The sequence below is a fragment of the Abramis brama genome (genome assembly GCF_963993115.1).
Source record: "Abramis brama genome assembly, chromosome: 14".
NCBI classification, from domain to species: Eukaryota; Metazoa; Chordata; class Actinopteri; order Cypriniformes; family Leuciscidae; genus Abramis; species Abramis brama.
Window position 1 is genome coordinate 34,593,434 of NC_139976.1, and position 19,533 is coordinate 34,612,966.

The following is a 19,533-nucleotide window of genomic DNA, read 5'->3' on the forward strand; positions in this document are numbered from 1 at the left end:
CTGAATTAGTAACTAAAAACTGTAATTTGATATAATTAAAATTTATAAAATTTATATTTTCATCCCTGTTTACTGATTGGCAAATTTGCCGTTGCAGCCATGCTAAAATACTATAATGCTATAGTAAAAATTTCAGCAGCTGATGGTGATTTCACTGTGTTGCACTAATAGAGGCAAAATATTTTGTAAACATTTAAAAAAAAAAAAAAAAAAAAAAGAGGAAAGACCTCAATGCTACGTTGTGACTATAGTCACTGTGCCTGACAAAAGCTTTAGCTTATTTGGTTTCATTTGTTTTTCATACAAATATATAAATATGTGAAAAGCTGTCATATGCATTTATGAGTTGTTTTTTTGCAGTGCTTTTTCTCATAGATGTTTTTTTGAATCTGTGTGATGAGTGAAAGCAGATAGCTCATACGAGACAGAATAAAAGGAGCATGAAAAGAAGGAAGTTCACACTTATTGCAAATTGTCTTGCCTTAAAAGGACATTTTACATCTTCATCCATATCATCACAAATTTCCCCTAGGGGACAATAAAGTATATTCTATTCTATTCTATTCTATTCTATTCTATTCTATTCTATTCTATCATGTCTGGTCATGATATATATTTTCTTTTTAAATCACTTATTCATCTATTTGTGTACAACATGATTATTGCAATGCATTTGACAGCTTTAAATAAAAAAAATTGACTATAAAGAGAATGTAAAGCCAATTTTACCTGGTGAGATCAGGTAACTAGTTAAAATCTTATTGTCACTCACTGCTTTCAGTCATACAAAAGGGAACAAAAAGGTTTAAGACTTGTAACACAAGAAGACTTAGAGAGAATGGAAATCGGCAGCTATTGAGGTAGCAGTGGTGTTTAAAAAATAACAAATAAGTAATAAAAGATATAGAAGAAATAAATATCTTACCACAAAAGATGCATAATCTGATACAGAAGTTCTGATCCATTATAACCTGTCAAGTGTATATGGAGGATGCATGAGGTGGGACAGTCAAGGAAATAAATGAAAGTGAAGATGAGTTATAGATGTAGTTTATAGATATAAAAAGGGGTGGAAGCACGTAACTAAAGAGGAACAACAATGTCATAAAAAGGAAATGAGCACATATTCAAGAAAGATGAAGCTTATGAGAATACATGGTCAAAATACAATTATTTTTAACACCACCATTTTTACAATTATTATTAAATGCACAGAATGTGTAATAATAATTTACCTATATTGCAGATTACAGACTCTTTAAATAGTCATTAAAAAGACAATGAAGTATTTGAGAAGAGATTTTAGAAGATATCTGGTTGTGGATTTTAAAATAAAATGCTATTAGCTAGAAAATGGCAGCCAGTAGGCTATAATGTACAAATAAATAATTAGCCTAATTAAAACTGAAGCGTCCAAACTGCAATATTTAATATAGGCTACATAAAAACTGCAATGTGTAACAATACGATTTATCCAAAAGAAATTTCAGCACAATCTAAACGCATGCCAGACGTCATTAACCGAACCTCACTGCTATATAGGCTACTGCGTTTTCCACTCCTTATTTTATTTTATAGTTGAGAATTTCTAAACTGTTTGACGCGTTTTACTATTTTTATGCCCTTCCCTCGTTAACTTACCTCAGTCTTGTGGACTCCGTCATTAAAGAGGCGGTACTGACAAGTGACATGCCATACGCATTGCGTCAGATGTCATGTCACTTAATGTTAAAGGGGGTGGTTGATTATGATTTCGCTTTTTTAACTTTAGTTAGTGTAATGTTGCTGTTTGAGCATAAACAATATCTGCAAAGTTACAATGCTCAAAGTTCAAAGCAAAGGGAGATATTTGAAATTGCTTTTTAAAGGGTCACGAAACCTTTTTGAAAAATGCAACTTAAATGGGCGTGGATGGCTGTGAGAAGAAGGGAAGGGAGGGGAGGGGAGGGGAGGGGAGGGGAGGGGAGTGGGAGGGGAGGGGAGTGGGCGGGGCGTGGTGTGGCACGGCAGGGGAGAGGGGAGAGGGGAGAGGGGAGAGGGGAGGGGGGGATAACTGTCATCGCCAGCTTTTTTTTTTTATAGCTGACAAATAGTTAAAGTCTAATGAAATACACTGACACCTTTTTTTGTCCTTTCAAAAGTAACTGAATGCCCTGCTACATATATTAGCCTACAGTAATCATAATTGTATTTAAAACATATAAATGTACATGCATATGTATAATTATGTCATTATAAAATATATATTTGTTTATATACACACTATAAATGCATATATTTGAAAATAATACATTTTCCGCTTAAAAAAAAAAAAAACCTTCCGTACATAACCTAGATCCACCATTCTCCAGTTGAACCCATACAGAAGAAAAAAATACTGAAATATATTTTAAAGTGTCAAAAATATATGTGGCATATATTCCAAATACATTGAAATATATTTGCATTGTTGTTCACTTATATTTATCATTTTGAAGTATATTCTGAAATATAAAAAAAAATATATGATGTTAAGTGTGAAATATATTTACATTTATAACATGTAATGTAAAATATATGACAAAATGTATGGTCATAAAATGTTTAGCTTGCTAAAGAAGGGTCGAAAATGTATTTTGATCATAGTAATTCCTCTACCTTTTCCCCTATACACAACAGTAGGCTACCATATTTCACTGTATTTTGACTATAATAAATACTGTACTTACATTTAAATGACTGCAATGTAAAATGACAGATAGTTGCTTTCCTAGGACTATTAGGCCATATTAGGTGGCACGTACCTAACACTAAGTGCAATTATTAGATTTATTGTTGTTTTATTGACATCTTTCCTGAAGTCATTTAAATATTGAAAATATGCACAATATTTATGATGCAAGTATAACAGTGACACTCCAACAGTGAAGTGCACTTAAACAATAGATAGAACTCAGTGTCTAACACTGCAAACACACACTATTAAAGGGCTTCGGCCTTGTAACCCAATGGTTGCTGGTTCGATCCCCGACCAGTTGGAAAAATGTGGGCGGGGGAAGTGGTAGAGCACTGCTCTCCCATTCCCACATCCACAGCTGAAGTGGTCTATCTAAAAAAATAAATTGAAAATGTGTTGTTTGTGAAAAATGTTAACTTTTTAAATTTCAAAATATATTTCAAATTAAACAATTTGCAAAAGTTAAAACATATATGTAAACATATATGAAAATATATTTATACATATATTTAACTAAAATATATTTATTGGGCCAATTTCAAATATTTGCATATATTCCAAAAATATATTTTGAAAATATATTTCAAATATATTTCTTTTGTGTATGGGAATGGTTGCTACACACACATAGTTTAGATGTGTCCGTGGTTGATGGCCAACCAACCGCCCGCAGCCAGAGTCTAGCCCTGGCAGCATCGCGGGGAAAGATGCACAGGAACTTTTGCACCACGAAAACAAACGCGCGTCCCATCATTGCCACTCTCATCTACTATGCGATATCACGGTGACTTTAAAATTTGGCATCAAAAACTAAAATTGGCATTGAAAACAAAAGCAGAACTGAAAAAGGAAACATTGGCATTGAAACATTTGTATTGAAAACAGTATCGTCATTGAAACAAGTATTGGCACTGAAAAAACAAAATAATTAAAATCTTACAATCTTATTTTATTTTATTGGGATTTATTTGTATTTTTCAATGACAACCTTCAGATTTTTTCTTCATGTCACTCTTTTTCAGTGACAGATTTTTTTTACAATGTCAGTTTTTTTTCAGTATCACTGATTTTCAGTTTCAACTTTCGGTCACTGTTTTGGCGTGGAGAGAGGAGGGGTCTGAGGCGAGGGGTAAGTAGAGCGTAGTTTGCATATAATTTGCACATCGGCATACTGAAGAAGTAGGCCTACGTCACTTTTCTGGAACCCGCCGTCAGTTCTGAAGCCTCTGGCATGGTGGCGTGACGAAAATGTCCAGTTCACCGGGAACTTCCAAACCGCAAGTAAGTCTGTTTTTTTCTCTACCATTTACATGTTTATTCACGTGCAACCTGGCCGGTTTGGTTAACTTTTAACGGCCGTTATGCTGTTTTTTTCGACGTCGACTGGAACATGTAAGTTACTAACATTAGCCGTGTTGGCTAACTTAACCTGTGGTTAATGCAGGGTCAAAAATAAACACCCGCCAAGCACCATATGCACCGAACAAGGCTAAAAGTCCGGTTTGGCAAAAAAATAAATTAAAGTTAGGTATCTGTCAGTAAATACTTGTTGCCGCTAAGTATGAATACATCACAACAGCGGCTAAGGGACGTTACATAGTCAACACGAGCAAGCGACGCGCTCCCTTTCATAGTCTAAACAGTGGACGCAAGCAGATTCAAGCGTCACGGGCGATGCGTGAAATGCAATTCACTGCTCACGCAACAGGGGGTAGTAGAGTCGGGTGATATTAGTAGAGTCGGGTCACGTGATGTATTCAGATCAAAATGGCAATTGAAGAGGAGTGCATCCTATTGCTGATTTTACATCGGCGGCAACAAAGGCAGCGCAGAGATAGGCGGTGGTATGTTCGCCCTTTAAATTGAAGAAGAGATCAGGATGGGGAGTTTGTGTCTCTGGTGCTTCCCATGCGAAGCCTGGACGAGAAGAGACATTTCCAGTACTTTAGGATATCGGCGCCAAAATTTGATCAATTGCTTTCACAAGTCGTCCGCTTTCTCCCGGACACTCACCAAAATCACCGCAACCCGATTGGAGCTTCGCAAAGGCTTGCAGTGACTTTGCGGTACCTCACAACAGGCATCAGCCTGCAGGCACTGTCTGCCAGCTACAAAATGGGAACCAGCACTGTTTCGGGGATTGTAGAGGAGATGTGTTGTGCCATCTGGGATGCCCTTCAGGGGGAGTTCATGGCCTTTCCTTCGCGTAGTCAGTGGCAGGACATAGCAGAGGACAGTGGCAGTTTCCCCTATGTGTCGGGGCGATTGACGGGAAGCATGTTCGCATCAGAGCACCAACACGATCAGGCAGCGACTTCTACAATTACAAAGGTTTTTTTTCTATTATCCTTATGGCAGCTGCTGATGCGAACTATAGATTCATTTACGTCGATGTTGGCATTCGGGCGTGAGAGCGATGGAGGTGTGTTGGGCTGCAGTGCATTTGGATCCAGACTGGCAGAGGGCAGTCTCAATCTACCTGCTCCTGCTGTCCTACCGGGCACCACAACGCCCAGTCCTTTTTTTTTCCTGGGTGATGAGGCATTTCCCTTACAGGAGAACCTGATGCGACCCTATCCAGGTGAGAATAAAAATAATTGATAGCAGACCTGCTCGATAAAATAGCCCAGAAGCAATGAAAAAGAGAGCGTGCACTGATCTTAGCTCGTTTATAGATTGTTATATATTTATTGTTAATAACATTCTGCTTCTGACCATGCACACACACACTGTGCCATTACGCACAGTGTGCGTAATTGGCGTCAGCCAAGTCATCTGTTCTGTCTAGTTACTGCACTGACTTTGTCTTCTCATTAAAGGCACGAACCTGCAGGATAGGATGCGCATTTACAATTACCGACAGGCCAGGGCGAGACGCGTAGTGGAGAATGCCTTCGGTATATTGGCTGCGCGCTTCCGAATTTTCAGCCGCCCGATTGACTGCAAACCTGAAAAAGCGGTGAAGCTCGTGAAGGCATGCGTGGCTCTCCACAACTTTCTGGCATCCACTGAACGTGCCAGATACATTCCCGCCACCTTTGTGGATGCGACGTCTGACACCGGAGAGGTCCAGCCTGGAGAATGGAGGCAGCACGTTACGGGGGGACCGGAACATGGTCGACGGACCACGGTGTTCGGTCGGCAGCAGCAGACCCTCCCGGAGAGCGGCACTTGTCAGGGAGCAGCTGGCTGACTTCTTTTTATCAGATGCTGGCGTGTTTCTCCACCAGTACAGTGTGCTACGATTGGGTAGCACTGACCAATAAATTGATAAAAAGGTCGCTTTGAAGCATGAGTTTTTTTTATTAGTTAACACTTTACACATTTAACTAATTTGGTATTATGTGAAAACCATTAATTCATATCCATATACAATACTAAAATTAGGCCTTCTGAACGTAAAGCCTAGCCAACATTTAAATGGTGACAGTGTAATTCATTTTCATATGAAGGCTACTGAACTTTAACATGTTTCAGAACATGACCTAACAAATGTCAATAACAAATAACATCAGTAACAGCATGTAGCCTACAATATTGGTAGACAAATTAAGTCGAATTAAAAGGGCTCATACTGCCGCATGAGCTGTTTGATGTCGCGCATCAAAATTGCGCTTTGTTCCTGTGGGAGATTTTGTAGAAAATGGCACAGGTAATTACAAAAAGTGGAGTGTATGTCCCTCTTTTCACTTTCCCTCTCCCTCTCTCTATCCCTCTCTCTCTCCTGCCGATGATGTCGGGGTGGTGGGGGATGAGATGGTGTAGAAACGGTCGAAGCCACTAGTGTCGGGTGGTGGGAGGGTCAGATAGAAGTGGGGAAAACTGGGATATGGATGAGTCGGGATTGGGGGTAGATGGAAGTGCCTGATCTCCCTGCGCAATAATGCTTTCCTCCTCCTCATCATCATCATTATCATCATCATCGCCCTCATCATCTCCCTCACCTGCCTACACAGAAAGAAAATGTAGGCCTACTCCTGTTTCAAACGTCCTGACCAAATAAGTAGCCTACCATTCTCAGTAAATGACAGTAATGACAGTTATAAAGACATCAAAATAATAAAATATTATAACATAACTTAAATTTAAATGTACAAATTGAATGGATTTGAATGTACACACACACACACACTCATCTCTCTCTCTCTCTCTCTCTCTCTCTCTCTCCTGCAGGCTATTTCAGCCTCTTGAGAAGGGCACACAGCATTGACTTCTAGATAGGCAACACACACGACGTTGTTTACATACCGAAAAATTTGACTCTGTAGTCCTATGCTTTATGAATTCACTCAACCAGCTAAGTTGAGTCAATACTTTTGGGTAGCCGAAACTTAGCTGCCCCGCACCACTTCTGCACGCCACTTTCCACTTTTTGTGCGCCCTAGTGAATTTGTCACGGGCACTTTTCCAGTCCGTTTTCACCTTATCTACGGTCTTTCCCATCGCGGTTGCAACCTCTCTCCAGGCATTTTCCAACGCTATTTTATTGGAGTGTAATTGCGATGAACTGTCATATAAATGTGGATGTATACGTATAAGCTTGCATAATTTTTCCTCTACGCCTGCCATTGTATTCAAACCTTCTTCTTCTGTAAACATAAACAGAAAACATTCTGTATTCTAAGCTGCACATAGAGTTAGTTTGTGCTGCCATTCTATAAAATATAATAAAATATAAGAAAAGAAACATACAATTCTGTAGTGAAAAGATTCTAAAGGTTACATGGGTTCATGGTAAATAAAATCTGAATTGACCACCTTAATCAATTGTGTACACAATGTAGAGCTATTATAATTTTCAGAGGTGATACACTTTCTGAAAATGTATTTTTCCTTTCAGATATGGTATTGTTATCTTCGCTGGGATTGATGGTTATTTACGAAAGGTAAACATTTGACACTTTTTCAAAACAATGTGGCTGAGCCTATTATTACTATATTCTATTTAGTATGGCACATTCACATAAGTATTTTGTTACTATGCTCCAGATAATGTACCTGGGTTCTGCAAATAATAACAAGGCATCAACAGCACTTGGCTTCTTCATGAGCTCAGTTGAAAAGTTTGGCTTTCCATTAAGGTAAGAAAACAGCAAGAGCATGATAGTCTTTTTATCAAAATTCATTGACTGAAAACATTTGACTTTGTCTCTGTTTCTTATGTGATTATTGAGTTAGAGGAGACCAAGGGGTCGAAAATGTCAGCATTGCTCAATGCATGTTCACTGTTCGTGGCTGTGGCAGAGCAAGCTACAGTACATATCGGGAAAAAGTGTGCATAATCAAAGGTAAATATCAAAGTTATGTTTCTTTTAGGTAACCCTAACCCAAATCAGAAAAAAAGCAGTTTTTCCACACATCAGTGTTTTTATTTATTGAAATTTCCATCTGTCACTAACACTTTTGTTCTCACAAAATACAATGGAGGTGAATGTGATTTATTTTTTGATGCTCAAAGCATTAAAGAATTGCATTGCGTCTTCACCAGAAATTATTTCATTAAAAATGATCTAAGTAAAAATGATTTGTCATTTTATTGATGCCCAGCCAGGGAGACTGGCAACAGCAATACAGTGAACACTGTGTAGTACCAAATCTTAAGGATACATCCTCACAGGAAGCATTAATCCTTCCTAGGTCTACAGAGGTCTACTGTGTCCAAATTAGGTTATTGTTCACGACTCTATACATGTGTGGAGAGTCTTGTATATTTGTTCAAATAAAGACACCATGCTTACCTAAGTAGCCTGGCTATATTTGGCAACCCATTCAACAGTTTGCAGAGAAACATCCTATTACGTTACAATACATTCAACACTTTCTACAGAGAGTCTATCTGTAATGAAACAAAATATAGATTATTTCAACCTTTGGTTACCTAGGAAATGGATGGCAGTGAACCCCTGGCTGTGATTCTAATATTAATACGGTGCACTTATGGCTTGATGTGTGGATGGCAGTAACAAGGGTATATTATGAGCTAATTCATGGTCTTGAAGATGAGTGCCTGCTTGATCCCTCCAACAGCCTTCAGTTATTCTGTGCCCAGTACATATTTGTACCACGCCTCCAAATGGACCTCGACACTTTTACAGCCGGGTGGGATAACCATCCTCTGCGAACGGAACAAAACCTGACTCCCAATCAACTTTGGACCATTGGATTGCTCCAGTATCCTGTGGCTGCTCCAGAGAATCTAGAGGTAGACCTCAAAAATGTTGAATCCAAGCTATGTTTAATCAGGTTTACCGATTGTCTCATTTTAAGATCTGAAACAATTGTGACAAATAATGCAAAAATAGATCAAATCAGAAGTCTAAATACATTTTAACGGCAATGTATATTCAATATTTTCGTACTCTCAACAAATTATAATGAATTCTTTGAAGATCAAATGTGTGAAGTACACAAAAGGCAATTGCAAAGTGTTATAACAAAATTACTTGCCATTTATAGGATTTGCAAGATCACTTCTTGGATTTCAACCCTGACAGAGATGATGCTGCTGATGCTGCTGCTGGTGGAGTAGTTCTACCACCCATCCAGTGCCCTCTGGGGCCACAGGCTGTGGCTGGACTGAGGGCAGCCATCAATCCTATCACTCCCTCCCAGGACAATGGAAAAGACATTTACAAGGCTGCGCTTGACTATGTAACATTTCACTCAAACTTGGCAGGATAACATGCAGTCTGCAACATAAATGTTCAACTTTTTTTTGTGATTTGAAAAATGTTTTATCTGATTCTTACAAATGAAATTGGAATTGCTTGCATGAAAAGGTATTTGTGCAGAACTATTGTGGGGATGGTTTAGGATATATGTTTTACTATGCAGTATATAAACAACTCAGTCTGCCATGGTAAAGATATCCACTGTTTTATTCTGCTGTTACTTGTTTTAAACAACCAAATGAACCTCCCACAACTTTCAACAGTTTTTATTGGCTAAACTTTTAAATATAGTGTATGCAGATATTTTAAACTGGCGTCTTAAATACCATTAGACAGTTCAAACTCAACATGCCATGTTTGATTTCTTGGTAATGAAGTATTTAAAATAAAGCTGTGGATTTGTACACTTTGATCTTCAGTGAAAAGCATTTTTTTTCAGTGGAAAACACAGCAGTTCCCCTTTACAGTATAATGCTGTGTAGACACTCAAGTATAACACTTCAGTTAATATTCACAATGAAAAAGAAAAATAATAAAGGACATAGGCATTGTAACGATACAGGCAGGAATGAAGCAGAGAGTGAATCCAATCGCAAGCACTTTAATAAACAAACAAACAGGTAATCCAGGGTACACGACAGAACAGGAACCGGGAACAAAGAGACAACAGCAAACGTTACAACATCAAGAACTCACAAGGACTGAACTAAAACACAGGGCTTAAATACAAGGGAACACAAGCTAAACAAGGTAACAAGGGGGCGTGGTTAAACTGAAACACCTGGGAAGACTAATCAACATAACGGGGAACAGCTAAACATGGGACAAGACACATGGCAGGATCACATGACAAACAGGGAATTACATGACAGACAAGAACAAGGAACAAGACACAAAACCCACACCGTGACAGGCATTATGTCCATTTATTGTTTTGACATCAACCAAGTTAATTTTTGCTGACGATTTAGTAAATGTAAACCCCCACAAAGTTGATTCCACTTGAATGATATGAATTTGCCATACACGTGTTGAAACTAATGTGTATGTGGAAGACTGAACAATTTCAACTTTTCAATAGTACAAGTAACACTGAATTGAGGAACAGCATCACATTTCAAGGTTTATATTACATCTACATTTGTCAGTGCTCTGTAAACAAAACGCAAATAAAGAGTTCTTAAATTACCTTTTTAAAATAAATGGTTAGCAGTGGTCCCAACTTAAAAAACCAATGCAATGGGAGAACCAAACACTAATGTTGAGCTATTTTTATGGTTTGACTTGTGCTAGCTGTCTTTTTTTGTTAAGACTCTCACAGAATAGTAAATAGCTCACTGAACAGATTTAACAAAAATGCCATTAGAAATGCCAAAAATATTCACAATACTGCCTGATTTGAGGAAGTAAACATCAGTGGTCAAAAAACATGACCTCTACACTCGCCCGAAGTCTCTACCCATTCTGATTGCTACTGTCATTATATCTCTGAACTCCTTGTATGTTTTCATATGTTCAACAAGAATAGTTATTGTATTTGTGCAGGCACTTACAAGTGGGAAACAAATGTGGTGATCCGGCTTTTTTTCATTACAGTGGTGTTCAAATCTAAAATCTGCCCTCTCTGATGGAAGAAGGGGCTTGTGCTTTTGTCCAGTTAACCACTGCATCACTGTCGGGACAGACAGGCTCACATGTGTTTGTTGATTCCAGTGCCTTTCTTGACTTAGCAGCTCCTCTTGCGTCAGAGGCTCACACATTTGCTGGTCTTCATTCTGACCTGCATGATAAAACAAATCAGAGTAGTTGAGTACAATGGTGTAAAAACCCAACACTGCAAGAAGCCAACCCTATTTACCAATCTACACGATTTATCCCAAAGGCCTATTTCAACTAACCTTGCTGCATTAATTTCTATTAAATATACACTGAAATAACTGAAAGATAAAAAAAAAAAACAATGATAGGAATAGTCCTGGGAATTTATGGAATTGGTGGAAATGTCTTTTTTTTTCTTAAGAAACATGTATTTTGATCTCTGACTTATGTCTTTGGGCTGTGGAGGGCAAAGTCCAGAAAGTCTTTAGTGAAGTTCAAAACCTGGACCATTTTGCCATAAGCATTGCCACCCGCCACTAACCACAACATTAATGTTTCTAAAAGGAAATATATTGATGGTCCTTTCTGGTGGAGTGCTAATATTCAGCTCCCTAATCAAAGACTGAGAACCAAATGTAGGTCATGTACATGGAATCACATTCTGCTCTACTCATTTTAGGTAACAGCTGTTTGCATGGCAAATTTGTATAGTACTTCAACATGTGATAAAGACAGTTTAAGTCAAACCTGTGATTTCCAGGGGCCTCATTTATAACTGTTGCGTACGCACAAAACAGGCCCTGAAAGAGGCTTACGCCACTTCCGACGCATAAGTTGTGATTTATAAAAACAAAATTGACGGGAAAATTTGCACACCTGCACGCAAACTCTGACCCATACGTACAAATTTTTTGGAGATGGGGCAGTTTGGCGACACCGATGGTGAGCTGGATTTAAATGTCTTTTTGGTTACTTTTAGACAGAAAATCTAAAGAAAATTATACATATACATTAAGATAATACAAATATAATTTCACTCACCAAGCCTATCACTTGAAGCAAATATCCATCCCTTCTTAAATGTAGGCTACGCGCCAGCGAGCGTGTTGGGCCGTAGCCTATCTAACGGCAGATGAAGTAAAACCGTAGCCTAAATCTTCATTATGAGTCCTAATCATAAATACAGTGCATGTTCACAATAACAGTTTAAATAAATAAAAGAATGATTTAAACTATGTTTTACTTCTGATATAAACATTTAGATTAAATATGCCATTCTCATTAATGGAGTTAAACACTTAAACTAGCCTACATGAAATGATTAATGAGAAGTTACAAAAAAATATATAAGCAGAAATATTTGTTGTGGATGCAATGCTTTTGAACACTTGTTTTAATGTTTTAACTACAGAGATAATTGCTTATCATGATAATAGCAGATTGTCTGAGAAATTATTTTAGTGCAAATAATGCACAACAAGGTCTATCTGTTTCCAATAAAAATATAAATCAATTAAAAATACTATTTGGCTAGAGGAATATATTGAGAAAAACTTTATCTGAAATGTATTTTACACTATTTTAATTATTTATTCAAAAACAAGGCAAGGATAGGCTCCTAAATGATTTTTATTAATGTATTGTGATGGCACATCCGTATTTCATATTTTCCTAATGCCTTGTACCAACTACCCTTAAACATGTTATCACGTGGACGAATAATCATATGCAAATGATATGCAGATGAGGATATGCATAGAACTAGGCGTTGTAAGCTCCATATATGTTTATTTCGGGGAGGAGATGCATGTGCGCACAATCTTCCACTGACTGGGATTTATAAAGTGAATTCTGCGCAGGTTCTGGCGTACGAACGGTTTTTATAAGTCTGAATATTTTTTGGCGTACGGCATTTTTGACTTTCAGGCGCACGTACACTTTTAGTAAGGATCCTACGCACAATTTTATAAATGAGACCCCTGGTCTTGTAGAAAGTCCTGGAGAAAGTTGATGATGGCATTTTCTCTTGCTTGCCTTGGACTTCCCTTCTCACTCAGCTCAGGAACTAGGATACTCATTATGTAATCAGCATCCGGCTGGGGTGGTGGGGCAAAAGGAAAAAAAAGGAGGAGGGTTGACTACACAGATAGGAACACAGAGAAAGACCACAGTCCACTTTACATATGACTTTGTATTCTTCCAAAACAAAAAAGGTTAAGTAAAGCAATAACAGAAAGTCACAAAAAATAATAGTATCAATCATAAAGAGATACAGCTCTACTACATCCTGTAGGGTTTCTAAGATTATTATCAATTATACCATGGTCTGGGTGAATACTCGATTCTGATTGGCTGCAGGGTGTCCGTTAAAAAGTGATAATGTACACCTAGGAAAGGCATCCCGTCAATTTGCCTGATGACAGTTCTAAATGATTGCGCTGGCTCAAACGCTAAATGGTAACCATGGCAACGGAGACTTAACGTTATTTCAGTTGACTCATCGCAACAGCAAAACAGACAAAACATGAGTGATTTTATCATTTCTTTTAATATATTTGGTGAGTTTGACAACTTTGAAGACTGGGATGCAGCATTAGAAAAAGAGAGAATAGAATATGAAAAGAAAAAGGAGAAGCGACACAAGGAGGAGACACCGGAAGAATTGAATGAATTAGAGGATGACAAGGACGAAATGAACACAAAGAAAATCACGAAATGGGCAGTTAAAACGTTAAGAGACTTCCTGGCTGACAAAAACATGGACATCAACTTTAAAAGCTACACTGCCGCTACTCTCAACGACGTTTTGCGACTGTTTTATGCGTCTGTCCAGTTGACCAAAGAAGGAGGAGAATACAGTGTTGCCAGTTTGAGGAGTCTGAGAGCTGGTATTAACCGCCATTTAAGTGATGTCAACATCATTAGTGACACTGTGTTCAAGACCAGTAATGCGGTTTTTAAGGCGATACTGAAGCGTTATAGAAAGAGTGGGAAGGACACCAGCTTCCACCATCCTCGCATCACTGAGTCGGATCTTCAGACAATCAGATGTTCATCTGCGCTGTCTCCCGATACGCCCCTCGGCCTCGTCAGAAAGGTGTGGTTTGACATCCAGCTGTGTTTTGCTCGGCGTGGCAGGGAGGGGAGCCGAGAGCTGACCATGACATCTTTCGTAATCCAAAGAGACGAGCATGGCGTTGAATACATCAGTTTAGCTCATAATCCTCAGACAAAAAACCATAAAGATCCGAACGACCCGCACAAGGAAAACCTACGAGGCTTCATGTTCGCCAGGCTCCTCTGTGTCCAGTAAAAAGTTTTAAAAGTTACATCTCCAAGTGTCCACCAGATGCAAAATCGTTTTATCTCCACCCGAAGCGCTCCATCACTGTGGCATCTGATGTGTGGTACTCCAGGGAGCCAATGGGTGTCCACTACCTGGGGAACATGCTGAAAAAAATCTGCGAGGAGGTCTGTACACTAGCTACATTCTAATAATAATGTAGCCGTATAACCCCTCTTCTGTCCTCACTAATATAGCCTGTTTATTCTTGTTTCTTTCAGGTAGGTCTGTCGCGGGTTTACACCAACCACAGCCTCCGGAGCACAGCTGTCGGTCGTCTTTCTGACGCCGGGCTGGAAACTCGCCAGATCATGTCGGTGACGGGGCATCGTTGTGAGAGCAGCCTGCAGGCTTACTGGGCTCCGTCAGTACATGACAGACGAGAATGGAGCAACATTTTGTCATCTCCCAATGTCCCAAGCAGTGGTGATAGCGAGCCACAAACTTTAAATCTCCGTCCATCAAATGCCACGACGATGGACATGCCAATATCGCTATCAAATTTTACAATTAATGGAAATGTAGCATTTAATTTTAAATAGTGTGTAAGTAACGTCTGGCATAGGCCTACTGCCATTGCCTGTCTTTCTGTCTTGCTTGCTTTCCTTTCAACACGTGAGTGAATGGTTGACAATATTTGCTGTAGGCCTAATAAAAACGATTTAGGAAACTATCTGTGAGTTTTGACTCTTTGAAACAAAGTTTCGCATCATCCTTTGGACACACACAAGCGGTAAGTGGTGCACTGGCCTTCTGAAATGATACTTTGTATCACGTAACGTAAGGTAGAGCCATCATCTCACTTCCCATCACTGATCAACTGCTGCGGTCGGGTCGCTGTGGCCACGTTGCTTGGCAACGCCTGTATACGGGAGATATTAAATAGTGCGCTCGACTTAAAGCTGTAGTCTACGATGTTGAAAATCGGTCGAGAAAGCCTGAGACGGATGGGAAGTTTTAAAAAACTCATACCGCCCCTCCACACACACACCCCTCCCCTCTGTGCTACCTGATCCCTCCCACCGGGAAACGACCTGAACAACGTCACTCAGTCAAGCTGTGATCACCGGTAGTAAACAGCGCATCTTGTTCAAATTCCGATCGTCTCGAACAGAAACCCGCTAGGCCTACTGAAATATATTCAAGCACTTCAAGAAATATAATTACTTTGACCCGTGATAGGCGATGCTAAACGGCTAACATTCCAATGCCGACCGGCAGCATGAGCATGTTGTCAGACTGATAAAAAGCTATTTATGTAACACCTCACACCATAAAAGTATAAATAAATGCTTACCTGCTCAACAAAAAGTCAGCCGTGTCAGCGTCGGTTTTCAGTCCCAAATCTCCACTGCTGAGCTGATGCTACTTTGCTAGCTACCATAGACTGTCAGCTGCTTGCCCGCGAAATTTCATGTCGCAGGAGGGGGGCGAGGTGGGGTGCGGTGGGGTGGAGACGCGAGCGCCACGTGGAGTTTCAAGTGGAGCGGGGGATTGGATGAGAGCAGTTGACCAATGTAAGCTGTCCGGCCGGACAGCTTACATTGGTCAACTTCTCTGCAGCTGTACACCCAATAGAGTGAATGGATTTTTTTCATTCTTTTTTCTCTTCATATTGTTAGGATTGTACTGTAGAACCATAACCAGCATCTAAACGAGGTTATTAATAATGAACAATCTTTGAAATCGTAGACCATAGCTTTAATAAATAAAAACCCTCACGATTTTTACTCTAAAACACATTAAAGTATTATTAATTGATTAAATATTTTTCTTTCGTAAGTGACCATGGTATAAGCGCTCCGCTGTGACCTCGAAGTGACCTCCGCTGCGCGTCGGACGGTTCACGCCTCGCCGTTGTCCATTAATACCTGATAATGGACACCTCGTCGGGCATTAACCCTTACGTATATAGCAGTAAAGCAAATCAGGATGATTTAATGTCCAGCATCCTTACTCTGTCATCATCCTCTTTGGGGACAAACAGGTTTGAGCAGAGAGTTTGATGCTTCCCAATCACATCCAGAAGGTTGTAGACCTTCATCCCATTTCTAATTTGCTGAAGCATGGGAGTAAGACGCATTGTAGCATGCAGAACAATGGCTCTATTGAGAACAGGGAACAAAGTTTTGCGGAAGACTCATAAATAAAGGGAAATATGCTATTTCCACACAACTAAATTAAGACTAAGACAAGGCTGTACAAATTTATATTTTAAGTTCAAATGCTGCATTTCTAAAAACAGTAATAATACTATGCTGTTAAAGTGGCTACTGATGCTGTGTGCATCAAAATTAATTATATAAAAATTGTTTCTCTGGAAAATAAGTACGGACCTTATGATTCTGTCCTTTTGGTCCAACTTAAGCAAACCCGTGTAACCACAACTCATGATTTCATCTGTGAACCGTGTCAGATCCGAAGCCCTGTTGTTTATCATGTCAATGTTAACGTTACAGGCTATGTTACTGTTAGCCACTGTTGTGATGTATTCATACTTAGCGGCAACAAGTATTTACCGACAGATACCTAACCCTAACGTTAATTTATTTGTTTGCCAAACCGGACTTTTAGCCTTGTTCGGTGCATATGGTGCTTGGCGGGTGTTTATTTTTGACCCTGCATTAACCACAGGTTAAGTTAGCCAACACGGCTAATGTTAGTAACTTACATGTTCCAGTCGACGTCGAAAAAAACAGCATAACGGCCGTTAAAAGTTAACCAAACCGGCCAGGTTGCACGTGAATAAACATGTAAATGACAGAGAAAAAAACAGACTTACTTGCGGTTTGGAAGTTCCCGGTGAACTGGACATTTTCGTCACGCCACCATGCCAGAGGCTTCAGAACTGACGGCGGGTTCCAGAAAAGTGACGTAGGCCTACTTCTTCAGTATGCCGATGTGCAAATAATATGCAAACTACGCTCTACTTACCCCTCCCCTCAGACCCCTCCCCTCAGACCCCTCCTCTCTCCACGCCAAAACAGTGACCGAAAGTTGAAACTGAAAATTTGTGACACTGAAAAAAAACTGACATTGTAAAAGAAATCTGTCACTGAAAAAGAGCGACATGAAGAAAAAATCTGAAGATTGTCAATGAAAAATACAAATAAATCCCAATAAAATAAAAGAATAAGATTGTAAGATTTTAATTCATTTCTTTTTTCAGTGCCAATACTTGTTTCAATGCCAGTAGGCTACAACTGTTTTCAATACAAATGTTTCAATGGCAATGTTTCCTTTTTCAGTTCTGCTTTTGTTTTCAATGCCAATTTTAATTTTTGATGCCAAATTTTAAAGTCACCATTCTGGCTCCATAGTATGACAGTTTGACATGTCTGTCATTGGAAAGTTCCACGTGGTGTCATGAATAATTAAGAGCAAGTGTCTTCTCATTGGATAAGAAAACTTAGTCTCATGAATAATTATGAGACACCGATGAGTCATCAAAGTACTATAGTGCTCTGCCAAGTCACAGCCTGTGTGGACACGATGAAGATTTTAAACCTGGAAGATGAAAATAGCGGAAAAAAACTAAAATTTAACCATTTTCCCCCTACTATTAAATCTGCTAACATTGTCTTCAATGGTGTTCAACACACATACCTCTGTTAAAATCTCAGAAAATTTGGTTTAGGGTTTCATGACCCTTTAAGGACTACAACAAACGGCTGGTAGGGACTACACCACATTCCTCCCGGGTTAGTGACATCACTAACCCTAACATTTACATAAACCCCGCCCCCGAAACACGATTTATAGATTATCAAGACAGAATATGCTAATCAATGACTAGAAGATAACTACACAAAAGCTACATAAATTCATCAACTAACCATTCAGAAATGTCCTGTTGCATTCTACATGTTGTCACTCCTTCTTGAGTCTCTCCATCATTGTCTGAATCCGGTTATAAAACATAAAAGGTTAAAAGTTTTTGAAATTTTAAGTGCATGTCTGTGTGAGTGCAGGCTGTTGTAGCTCCGCCCCCTGTGCGGGGAGCTGCAGCTCATTTGCATTTAAAGGGACAGACACAAAAACGGTGCGTTTTTGCTCACCCTCAAAAAGTGACAATTTTAACATGCTATATAAAAATATCTGAGGGGTATTTTGAGCCAAAACTTCACATACAGACTCTGGGGACATCAAATACTTATTTTACATCTTGTGAAAGGGCATTATACCACCCCTTTAATACTGCTACTGGGTCATTATGTTGGATGAGTATGCTTTACTGGCGAAATCCGTTGGCTACAATGAACATATTGAAACGAGTACAAAACATCCAGGCTGCGTTGGAAAACTTAGGCACATGCCCTGCCATGTCATAATATGTTGGACAAGTGTGCACTTTACTGGAGGCGACTTACAGCCCTGTCCAAATATCCTTGTTCCTTTCCTTGCGTCTCAGCTCCACCCCCCTTTCAGGATGCGAGGGAAGACTGCAAGGAAAGAAAGTACATTTTATTTGTATATTAGAATATTCTTGATTACTCGAGCGTCACTTTACAGCGTCATCAGCTGCGCTCAAAAAAATCGGCCCTTATGTTGTTAAAGTTTGGTTATTCAAGAAATTAATAAGTATTCAAGATAAAGTAAGCTGCCCTGATGATATATGTGTGATATATGATTTATTTCAACTGCAAAGGCGGTAGGTGGGAGGTGAATTTATACGTGCATCAGGTTTCTCGACAAGAAAGACTTCCGCATAGGATACACCTGTGCATCCTCGCTCATAACTCCTCTGGAAACTTCCTCATTCCTCGCCTCCTCACGGTGCAATTAGAGAATTAACATGTCCTTCAAGATGGCTGAGCTCGATCGGCTTCCGTGTCATAGGATGGAGGACGGAGGAGCGAGGAAATGAGGAGGGATATTGAGAAGCACCCGGGGTCTTTGCACTTGACCACTTGTCTACATGATGTACTTCCTTTATATTTGGCCAAAGTGTTCAAGTAGGCGTAAAGACTGCAAGTGTGTGTAGAACATTTGATTACCCGATGGGACACACTTATAGTGTTGCAAAAAATGCAAGTGTTTTACAGAGCTTTTTTTTTTTTGCATTTTGCATTTTGCACTTTTTCTTTGCATTTTGCTCTTTTTTTTTTATAAAATAATAATAATTCATTACATTTCATATAACGCTTTTCTCTGCACTCAAAGCACTTTAAATGGAAGGGGGAATCTCCTCAACCACTACCAAT

The 19,533-nt window shown here is 39.3% G+C and overlaps 2 protein-coding genes across 4 annotated transcripts in view; one reads left to right on the forward strand and one right to left on the reverse strand.

Annotated features, from left to right (window-relative positions):
- The window catches only part of LOC311096687 (integrin alpha-X-like), a 569,425-nt gene that overhangs the window by 44,964 nt on the left and 504,928 nt on the right, over nucleotides 1-19,533 (reverse strand). The window contains exons 2-3 of one of the 2 annotated variants that reach the window (XM_084135994.1): nucleotides 1,642-1,655; nucleotides 926-971 (exon numbers count right to left, since the gene is read on the reverse strand). In XM_084135994.1, coding sequence (XP_083992120.1) covers nucleotides 926-965 — 40 coding nt within the window. In that variant the 5' untranslated portion in view covers nucleotides 966-971; nucleotides 1,642-1,655. Of the gene's footprint in view, nucleotides 1-925; nucleotides 972-1,641; nucleotides 1,661-19,533 lie in introns of those variants that run through there. The other variant, XM_084135993.1, reaches the window with a different exon arrangement.
- Nucleotides 7,525-9,523, forward strand: LOC311096724 (uncharacterized protein). Of its 2 annotated transcripts, none has more exons than XM_084136051.1 (5): nucleotides 7,525-7,602; nucleotides 7,706-7,797; nucleotides 7,891-8,004; nucleotides 8,744-8,918; nucleotides 9,173-9,523. In XM_084136051.1, the coding sequence occupies exons 3-5, from the start codon at nucleotides 7,931-7,933 to the stop codon at nucleotides 9,395-9,397; spliced, it is 474 nt and encodes a 157-aa protein (XP_083992177.1). In that variant the 5' UTR covers nucleotides 7,525-7,602; nucleotides 7,706-7,797; nucleotides 7,891-7,930; the 3' UTR covers nucleotides 9,398-9,523. The 2 variants fall into 2 exon arrangements, with proteins under 2 accessions (XP_083992177.1, XP_083992176.1); XM_084136050.1 differs by having other exon boundaries at nucleotides 7,895-8,004.